Source organism: Aplysia californica, unplaced genomic scaffold (genome assembly GCF_000002075.1).
Source record: "Aplysia californica isolate F4 #8 unplaced genomic scaffold, AplCal3.0 scaffold00072, whole genome shotgun sequence".
NCBI lineage: Eukaryota > Metazoa > Mollusca > Gastropoda > Aplysiida > Aplysiidae > Aplysia > Aplysia californica.
In genome coordinates, this window is record NW_004797342.1 from 1253337 (window position 1) to 1264727 (window position 11391).

The 11391-nt window shown below is 41.7% G+C and overlaps 1 protein-coding gene across 1 annotated transcript in view; it reads left to right on the top strand.

The window, feature by feature from the left end:
- Nucleotides 1–1472: 1472 nt before the first annotated feature.
- LOC101854314 (chitin synthase chs-2-like) overlaps nt 1473–11391 on the top strand; it is a 35656-nt gene continuing 25737 nt past the window's right edge. Inside the window, 9 exon segments of the mRNA XM_035968658.1 lie at nt 1473–2080; nt 2879–3125; nt 4562–4755; nt 6307–6484; nt 7146–7283; nt 8108–8236; nt 9143–9300; nt 10347–10518; nt 11066–11220. Of these exon segments, the coding sequence (XP_035824551.1) occupies nt 1473–2080; nt 2879–3125; nt 4562–4755; nt 6307–6484; nt 7146–7283; nt 8108–8236; nt 9143–9300; nt 10347–10518; nt 11066–11220 (1979 nt within the window).

Consider the following 11391-nt stretch of genomic DNA (forward strand, 5'->3'; position numbering starts at 1 on the left):
CACACACACACGCGCAAACAGAAACACACACACACACTCACTCTCACGCACACACATACACACACACATAAACACACACACACACACACACACACACACACACACACACATACTTATACACACACACACGTTCGCGCGAGCGCTCCTACATGAACAAGTAACAGCCCATCTAAAAACACATTTAACTAAAGTTTCTGCTCGTTACGTTCAGTGTTACATCGGTTTTCCTCAATTCCGCAACCTCAAAAGTAAAGGTACGAGGGAATATATTTTTCTCTCCTGTCGCATTTTAGGTGACCATCTCACACTGATGTTTAGGTTTGTTCTTACATCTTTTAAGTTGTTTTACGTTTTCAGTTTGTTTTTCAACTGTTTTAGTCCTTACTTTCATTTGCTCGAGCAGTCGCAAAAGTCACATCTGCACCTCTCAAAATGTACCAAACAGCATAAAACTATATCTGCGTAATATGTTGAAAAGTACAATAAACAGTTGACATACCACACACTTTTACACCACTAACATTCTAGTACAACAGTCCTTCATTCCTAACACACTCAGCCCCTGCACAGCCGTAACGCCTTTTTCAGAACCATCACTCACTGTCAAGGATCTGGACGCCGTGCTCATAGAAACAGGATGATGTTTTCCTGATGTGCATTACATCCGCAAAGTTGCAAACGCAAATATTCAGATATCCGTACGTGTGCATTGGTGAAATTACCTTTCTTCTGCAGCGGTTTTTGCAATCTAAAATGTTTTCCTTTTACTCAAACACTGAACGTCTGCCAAAAAGCACATTAACAAGTTAATTGTTTAAAGAACCAGAGCTGCAACAAGTTATAACGGCCATTTATAGCTGCTTTATGTAGAAGTTCTTGACAAGGTTAACAAATCCAGTCAGATCTATACTATTATTTGTTCAGCCAATTTAAGTTGAAAAAACACACCCTTGTTGACAGTTTAATGAAGTTTAGATGTATTAAAGACTTTCTCGCTCAGACCACATGCTACAGGCTTGAAGAAAAGAAAATCAACAGAAATTTTTTAATACCTGTAGAAAGAAAAGAACACAGCAGGTATATATCAGATAAAGAGACGGACTGCACGGAGATTAAAAAAACACGGCCTACTAGTGACACACACCAACCACCCGATTTTATCACACTGTATAGAAAAAATGCTTTGAGACCTTTAAATCAAACGTGCTTCGGCCAGAGTGTCTTGACATGAGCAGATCCTTACACCTCCGCTGTCGCCCCTCCCCTCAAATGCCCCTTCTCCAACCGAACTTCAACCACTCTGAATGCCCTGTTACCCCACGGCCATTTTCCACCAGTCTTCAGACTATTACGTTTTAAGCTATCAGTGAAAACAATCTATTGACATAATTTCCCCCTTTTGCGATTTATCTTTCAAATCTGTTGATGCATAATTCTTCTGCATTCTCCCCTCCACTGTCTTCTGTAAATAGATGCTGCGCCAAGTCCGATCACTGGCGGATTTAGTTGAGCCAGATCCCATCTCTCCGCGTGAGGTTCGACAACGATCTGCCTCAAGCGCAAATGTTCTGCACCAAACTCATATCGGAGAAGACACGACACAGTTTGCCTTAGCCAGTATAGGTCTCGGAGGCAGCGCATCGGCGCTACACAAATCACTAGGGCCAAACTTGGAGCTTCTTGCCTCCAAAATATCCCATGCTGAGATCAATAAACGGAGGCAGAAAATGGCAGACCAGACCAGAAACGCCTACAACGACAGATTGACACCAAACAGTTCGCCAGACAGTGGGGATTTTCTCCGTCCTCCGCCGTCTTATCACCCCGATAACAATAGTGGGAGGGAATTCGGTGTTTACATCAGCAGTACAGCTTCCAAAGACTCTGTGACCCCCCCACCTAGGATATACAGCCCCTCACCGGGCCGTGTGTCTGGCAGATTAAGCCCAGACTCGAGCGTTTCGTTCTACACAGGAAATTCTCATATCCCCAGGAATAGAGATGGGGTCATTTCAGAGACTCCCGTGGCACCACCGAGAGCCAAGCACCATCAGCACCATCAGCAACATCAGCACCATCAGCAACATCAGCAACATCAGCAACATCAGCAACATCAGCACCAGAGCAAGCAGTCACAGCGAGGAGACAACCACAATGCCCACCGCTCGAGACCAAAAGACCTGGAACAAAATTACTCAAATGATCCAGGACTTGACCATCCTACCCTCGCGCCCAAAGTTCTGACTTCACGTAATGTCCGACCTTCGGACGCAAAACGTGGTTCAGTACCTATCCTTGAAAATCTTCATGATATGCTCTCGGGAAATTATTCAGGACAGAGACGCGCTACTGTTGCCAACATGGAAACTAACGGTCCTCTCATCCCGCTGTCTATGCGAACCGAGACTGAAACTCCAACAGAAAACATTTACGACAACAATATTGAAAATTCTCCAGACTATGACGAAGAAGAAAGTCATACCCAGGACGACCACGCTTCCTCTCATGAACCTGCAGCTCCACCAACAAGATATTTGACAGACCCAGATGTTCACAGTAACACATCAAACTTGGCTAATAAGGGATCTGGATTACACACAACATCGTACGAGGGAGTGCATTCAGATCATGCACCGTCTAAAAGGCAATTCTCGAGTTCTCATCATTCCAACGATGTGAAAAACAAACTCGATAACATTCTCGCCAGGCAGCTCGGTCATACTCCCGGTAACAAAGTAAGTAAAACTCCTTCAGTGCCACACTCGATGGACAAATCTCATTTTCCCGGACAGTCGTATAAAGAACTCGCGAATCACAAACGATCTTTGGATTCAGGTCTTCATCTTTCTCATTTAACTAACCCCAGCCCTTTCTTCAGCCGGGCACCTTCTGTTGATCCAGATTCACATACAGGGCAGTCAGATCGCCACAGCCATCACTTTGCTCAAAGTCAAGACGTCTCGACCGGCACAACGACTCCTAATGTTTACGGACCTCCCGCAGTACCTCCCAAGCCTCATGTCAAGGGACACACAAATAGTCACTTCGGGGAACACACTGACAGGTGGAATGAAAGCTCAGGATTGCCCTCGAGGATGGTACCGACTATTAATGTTCAACAGGAGGTGAGTAAGCTCGGTTCTATCGGAAATGGATGTTAAATTCGGAGGTCTCGCGTCTTAGATTACCTTACAGTATTTCAAAGGGCGTTAACCTCTACACATTCACACATTTATTTTTGTAGAGCAGGCTACACTAAGTTTGACAAAATGTTGCGCTCTCACTGAATGTGTGTGTGTGTGTGTGTGTGTTTGTGTGTGTGTGTGTGTGTGTTAGTGTGTGTGTGTGGGGGGGGGGGGTTCATTGCAGTTGTTCTTTGGGCTCGTTCGGACGTTTGCTTGACATAACAGAGTGTTGGAAAAATGTATAAAATATAAAATGGGGAGTAATTATGATACCCCCACGACCCACGATTTGATGTCTAGACCTAATTTTCACTGTGCTGTAATCCGATACGTAACATACCGTTACATGTCTTACTTTAAAAAGATAAGCAAAAGACGGCATGGGTTCGCCACGCATTTCTGGTTCATATAATATATATATGTACAACACATGCGTGAGCACGGTATGATTGAAGTAATTTCTAAAAATTTAACTGGACACTTTTGGGTGAAATTTAAAAAAACCTCAACTCCCCAACCCCCCCCCCCCCTCAAGATACCTACATTCTTTGAGCCAGGAGGCTCTGTCCTCATGAAAATATAACTGAGCTGGGGTGTTAATCTAATATTGTACTAAATTATACGTGATTACTTGAAGAAGTACGTGACATGGCACTTACTCTTTTAAAGTAGTTAGTGGAGTGTAGTCGTCTACAATCCGCAATTAGATTTATTTAAGTCCCAGTATCCCTAACCCTGTCATCTCCTGGCTTGAATTCTGTCTCATTCAACTTTTCTCCCTCTTTTGTTCTTTCTATATATCTGTCCCTCTGCCCCCCCCCCCCCTAATATCATCTCGTTTCCTCTAGCTCTACTTTCGCCTTTAGGAGCCCCTTTTACTTCCTGGCAAGCTTTATGGTTAATATCATCTCTTATTATTTCCTTTTCCATGATGACTTTCAGACTCCCCCCTTTACCCTGCCCCCCCCCCCGCCCCCCTAAACAAACACAGTAAAACAAAAACAAAAACTACAATAGCAATAACAATAAGAACAACAACAGGATAAAAAAGAACAACAAACAGAAAAACAAAACAATCAACCCCCCCCCCCAAAGAAACCAACGAAAAAACAAAACAAAATCGCATAAACAAACCAGCGCTAGCCTAAAAACCAACCAAACAAACAAAAAGAAAACAAACATTTAAAAATCTCAGACACTTCAAAAACACAAAACGAAAGCCTCTCTCATCGTCCTCTCATTTCTCTTCTCTCATCTTTCATCTTTTCTGAGGCGTTCTACGTGATATTTACTCCTACACCACCCCCCCCCCCACTTTCCCCAACCCCACACAGCCAAATAACCAATAACTATAATACTTCTTTCTCTTTGTTCAGTCCCAAAAGACACAGAGTGATTTTTCTGGAGATCCGATGCCTGACTATGAAGAGTCGGAGTCTGGCATTTCATTTGACGCTTCCAGCCACTACGAAAAGTTCGCCAAAACCAAGGCGAACATTGACGAGACTACTTCCTTGACCAACACAAATGACGACAACATTGATGTCGAGGATGAGGAAGATCCCAAATGGTATTTATAGTAAAAGAGGACAGAGCTCATACCCATGGTCTCTGCGGGCATTTTCATAGTACGAACACAAAACACTGGATTTATTTTACGTTGCAGACTTACTCAAGCAATCATTATCCGAAACGGGTTTTACTTTCACTGTGCACGTCTTGATTATTACAGGATCTGCGTAATGAAGACGACTATTGTGGGAAATTTTTCGTTACTTGACATCAGTTTAGCTCTACAGAATACAATCTCCAACGGTCAACACTGAAATAACACAGTCCAGATAACTATTTTCGACCACCCCAATCTCCCTTTTGCGTGACCGTCCTTTTCCTTTATAGCCTGGGTGATTGGTGTTATACTATAAGTTCTCGAGGCTAGCTGGTTAGGTGACACGTAACAGGTGGCATTAATTTTATCCCCTGTCTTTCTACGAAATGCAGGCAGAACTCAGTGCCAATAGCTGCTCTTACTTCTTCATTTCTCAGCCTGTCTCGTCTTGTGGTCTTAAGGGTTTTGCGGAGACATTTCATTACGCATACAGCGATTTTGCTTTCATGGGTTTTACCTAATGTCCAGGTCTGGCACTGGTAGCGTAATGTTGGTATAAATATTGAAGAGATAAGTGGTCTCTTTGTGTCCATGGAGATGTTTAGATGAGATAGGAGGGGTGCGAGCTTGTAGGTGACAGCGTTGTCTTTTTGAGTTCGCATTTCTATTTCTCGGTTTATGGACCCGTTATCAGAAGAAATGCTGCAAGATATTTAAACTCCTTCACCTATTTTAGTTGTTTACTATTGACATGGATGTTCAGGGGACTATGGTTTCGGCTCACTTTCATAACTTCTGTTTATGATGTGCTTTTTTGGTGATAATAGTAATAATAATAGTAGTTAATAATAATGATCATAAAAACGATTTACAAAAAAATCTGAGCTCTGTTTCCAACACCATCAATTTGGACGTTGTGTCCTCACAAAAGTTTCTTTACCCATCTTCAATCAGCTGCCATCGAGCACTGTGTCTCTGGTGGTGTCACAGGCCTAAGATATTGCGACACCCTATGGCTACCCCTAGGGCAGAAATTATGGTAATTTGGAAGAGATAGACATGTCAATGGATTTATTGTGAAGCCGTGTGGGCCTTCAGGAGATATGCGTCTCTATAAATAATCATTAATTTAATTTTGGGAAAAAGTCGATCTTAAATCATCCAATGCCCCACAGTGACAAACAACGTTGCTCTTTGGTTAAAAAAATAATATTAATTTGTACTTTCCTTATACAAATATATAGTGAATATGTATAGTTCTACACCCTTTACTTTATACAGATATAGTAAATATAAGACACGTTTTAAAAAGCACGGAAAGACACTTTTTCTTCTTTTGGTTTATGCAGTATGTTGTATAGAATAATATTTTCTGCTTTGAATATTTTAAGGAAAAGTAAACTTCTGTCTTAATAATACTAACACTAATATTTCATTGTAAAGCGCTTATAGTTTACTGTTTAGCCGTAATTTGCGCTATAAAAATAATGTTTATTTTCTCTTTCTCCCAAGGCGCGCTTATGACGTGTTCAGTGTCTCTGAGCGGGAGAACGAAGATGACAACAAAGTGTTTAAGGAAATCCTCAAGGTCATGCGGCTCTCCCTCTACGTGGCTGTGGTTCTCATCATGTTGGTCGCTACTGTCACCAGTCGGATCTCCGTCTTTCTACTCACCAGCAACATCAATAAGGTCAGGGGTCATCGAGGTCATGTGTTGACATTGATTAGCCAGTTTTTGAATATTCTATGAGTGGGTGTTTGAGTTGGGTGTTGTATCGTCGAGCACTGTGCTCCTCAAAACAGTTTAATGAAAGAACAAATTAATGAACAGCTAGCACGAAAGATCGAACGAATGAATTTATGAATAATTTTCTTAACAGCAGCAACGAACTCATAAACCCCCAAAACAACATGCAAAAAAGCACATAAACAAAGTAATTAATTAATCAACAAATATCTAGCCAATCAGCTAATAAAATGTATAAATATATTCATTGATTGATTCCCACGAACAAACACACACACATGCTGTTAGGCCCACGGCAACTTCTTTACATACTCATTGATTTTGCAGGTGCCTCTTAACAAGCGAGTGTGCTGTTGGTTCAGTTCATTCATATCACTCAAGTGATCGTTGTTTGAGTTCTGAAACTGCACTTAAATCTGGCTAAGCGAAGAAGCTCTTATGACTCTTAAAGTTAAGTTCTATCGGAGATGGGCGATAAAATGAAAGTAAAGCCTATTTGACTAACTTGCCACACCGAAAAGGGTATTTTACTCTTACGATATCGTACCGTCTCATAATATAACGGCAAACCGTTTTCATAATACTTTCCTTTCACTACCCACAGAGCGTAGAGTCCAGAGGAGAGAGTGTCGTACTCCTAATGTTCTGCATCTGCGCCCCCATGGTCTACACCTGGCTCAACTCCTTCATGAAGATTCTCTTTGGTGGGAAGGTGTGGCCCTCCGCGAAAACTTTCGCCGTTGTAAGTATGGGCAACGTAAACCAAAGTCTATCGACTGCTGGATAATGAATTATTTCAACAAAAAGGAGAGGGATGCACGATGTTACGCTGAACTTTGCACAGTTGAAATAGAATAAAATGCGAAAGTAAAACTTTAATTAGTGTACACGAAAAGATGTTCGCGTATCCTCAGGCCCCAGGCTCAATCTTACAGACAAACTTTATAAAGATCTGACGAAAAGCGCAGCGACAATCTGACTAGTTTTGACCATTAATAGAAAAGAAGCCTGGTGTATGAGTGTGCAATGGCGACCTCAGGGTTAATGGAAAAAGATGCATAGACATGAGTTTGACTCTTTTTTCTTTGAAAGGAAAAATCAAATTTCAAGCACGTGGTAAGCAAATTTGGAAACATTACTAAAAAGAAATATATGATTCGTAATACGCGTTGCCCACTACGGCTGGATCGTGCCGATCGCCCGACTCGATCGCCTGAAACTGAAAACAAACACGTTTGTTTTTGAGGCGATCGAGTCGGGCGATCGGCCCGATCGGCCGATCCCATCCGTAGCGGGCACCCAGTATAAAGGATTAAAAATGTTAGAAAGATAATCAATCTTGTGGAGCAACAAATTGCAGAACGGCGGGAAAAGGGCAAAAGGGAGGAGCTGGGGTCGTAATCTAGCACATTTTCTCGTAACACGCACATTTGATTTCTATTGACATAACCGCAAATCAGCTAAAAATAAGTAAATCAAAACTTGTTAGCACCTGCAATTTCATCTGTAATCGTTCAAATGTTATATTAGCAGAAAAACTGTCTGTCTTCATTTATTTCATCTCAGATGCTCTTCTTCGAACTGCTGTCAACGTTTGGCTGGTGTTTGCTGGTGTTTAAGGTCCTCCCATCCACGGACTTCTTTCGAGGAATGACTTTAACATTTGCTATGTTCCACATTCCCAGTATTCTGAAGGTTTGTGCAAATATACTATTTTCTCAAGATTCATCGTCTTTTTCATGGAGGCGGTGGCGTTGTGTTGACCGAAAGAACCCATATTATATTTACTTAAAGAAATTTTTAAAAAAGTAATGCCTCAGTAATTGTTTTACGTAGAGGGAATAAGGTCACCGTAGATTACGGTCTGCGGCTGAAAATTTGGATTTTTGTTCAAACACCCTCTTTATCCACCAGGACAGAAAACGAAGTGCTTTATGACGACAGTCCCTGATGTTCTGACTGACGTGTCACGCTACATACTGAGCATACTTTGGCACTCGTTTCTTATTTTTTGCAACGGAAGAAGCATGAGATGAAGTTCACCCCGCCCCCTTCAAGCATAACGACAACAAAACATATAAAGAAAAATGAATGGATAGAGATACCCCCCCCCCCGCGCCTAAAAACCCTCATAAAACATAACAGCAAAGCGAAACAAACAAACAACTACCCACACCCATGTTGCAAAATCCATAATTTGCTTGAATTGTGGAAATATGTTCCTTTGAGACCTATCTGTTATATTAAAACGAATCTCCTTTTTCCAGCTTTACTCCAACCCTTTAAAGAATTCAGAAAGGTCTCTTCCTAATCCCAATCATGCAGTAAATAAAGCTGTTTAATTGATTATGAAAAGTACACGAGACATGCTTCGATTAAAGAATGTCTTTTATTGGTAAAACACAAGATAAATTCCCACTCATCGCAGGGAGGCCAAATATGACGTCTTAAGACAGTGAAGATGGGCGACGGGCGAAAATAAGCCTCATTTGCATACTTGCAGCCATGTGACAAGAGGAAATTTGACTTCTGTGCCCGCGGCCTTAACCCTACCGTACCACTGACTTTGATCTAGTTCTGTTGTATTTCATTTCTCCTCAGGTGATGATGGTGGACAAGGAGCTGAAATGTAGTTTGAAATCACCGATGAAGTTCTTTTTGTCCCTCGTTGCCATGTGTTCCCAAATCGGCGGCCTCGTTTTCTTCATGATCCGGGACTTCTCAACAGAACAATTTGACAAAGAGCTCACATCACAAGAGTAAGTTCTCTGACACAAAATCTGAATCAAAACAATCAGAGTGGTCTGTTTTCGGAGAAAAAAAAATTGTTTTTCGAAAAGAACAGACTTGGTTTTTTCTCCATCATCTGACAGTAAAGGAGAAATGAGCCAAGTGTGCCCCAAAAGTGGGAGACAAAACTGAGGAAAAATTGAAGACCTAGAACAAGACTTTGCCTAAGCCAATCATCGCTGAACGGAGGAAAACGGCGAAATACATGGACTTAGGTCTATATTTGCTTTGGGAAACGCAACAGTTTTTTCCCTTGTTCTCGCCACACCGCTAAAGGTAGAATGTCATGTGCCCTATCAACAGATACGGGAAAGTCTTTTCTATAGATACCAAGAACTCGATTTTTGCGACTTTGGACTTAGGTACAGTCTTTTTCTGAGGTCTTCAATTATGAACACTGACATCCATTCATATCATATACATGAGTGTAATATGAAATTATAATTACGTAAGACTTGAAAGTAAGTACTCTGAAAATAAACATGCGTCAAAAGTGTTCTTTCATTGAATACAACCCAGGTAATGTATCCTTACCTACACTGACCAACGAATATGAAAATGACTCTTAGCGAAGGATAACGCAAAATGAAGGGGAGAAAAGAGCAGAAAGCAAGTTCAACCTCCTCTTCTTCCTAGTCTTGTTCTACGTTCTAATTCTTATCCTCATCAAACAAACCAACGGACAAAACACATATTGCGTCATAAAAGACAGGAAACACCAACAGTGGCAACAGCAACAACAACAACAACAACAACAACAACAACAACAACAACAACAACAACAACAACAACAACAACAACAACAACAACAACAACAACGACAACAACAAGAAAGCTGGCACAGCAACAGTAACAAACATAACACCCGATTTAAGTCTCCCTTTTTTCCCCTTTCAACAGCACATGTCTTTACACTTTCTGTTTCATCTCTTGTAAATGTTAATTTTTTCTTAATATAAAAAATGATATAATTTAATTTCCACCTCCCCCCCCACCTTCCCCCTCCGTCCTTTAGCTATTCAAAAGAGCAGCGAGTGATGGCCACACTACTGCAGGACTTTGTGTGGGAGCTGCCACTGGCTCTTATCCTCGTGTCTCTGGGCTGGTGGGAGAATTATGTGTCATGTGACTGGTCACTCTTTGGCCGGGTCAAACTCGGTTTCAAACGCTGGAGGGCAATTCTCCAGGTGAGTGAAGCGTCAACGTCTATCGACTAAGTATGTAAACGGGTTACCACCAATCTTTTCGCAAAAATGGACTGTCCTTTATTTGGAGTATGTTTTGATGTGGTTGAAAAAAAATAATCCCCCCCCCCAAACAACAACAACAACCCCACAACAAACAAAACAATATCCCAACAAACAAACAAACAACAACAACAACAAAAAACACCCCCCAACCCCACCCCCCACGAGTGTAGCATTATAATCTATCGTTTTTGATACGTTTGTCTCCTTCCATTATTCTATACGCAAACAGGTACTCCCTGGATTTACTTTATTTATGACTAATGCTAACCTGTATTCTTTACAGTGTTATGGAAAGTCGATCCTGGGCTGTGTAATGGGCAACCTGCGTTCGAATCCCAGATGTGCATTATTAAGTTGGCTCAGGGGTTCCCAAAAGCCCTATATTAATCTGGCTCGATCCTTTCGGGGATGGGCTTTAAATCGTAGGTCCCAACTTTTAATTAAACGCACTGTATTGAAACAAATCCTTCCTGACATTTCGCAGGAAACACGAGAGACAAGCCATTTTCTGATCGCCCCCTGCAAAATTGCATTGGTCGTTGCACTCGGAAAATACCTGGCTGATGCTGAGTTTGCCTTGCCAACTTGGACCCGGGCTGCAAGGATGACTCCTGGCGAATTCCACCTCAAGTCTTATGGGTAACACTCAACAAAAAATATGGTGAAATAGCAATATGATGTGTTTCAAAATGACAAATAAGTAGTTTTTCATCGCCCCCAACCCTGTTCCAACTCTCTACCCCGTTCCCACCTCAGACAGACAGTAAGAGAGAGAGAGAGAGAGAGAGAGAGAGAGAGAGAGAGAGAGAG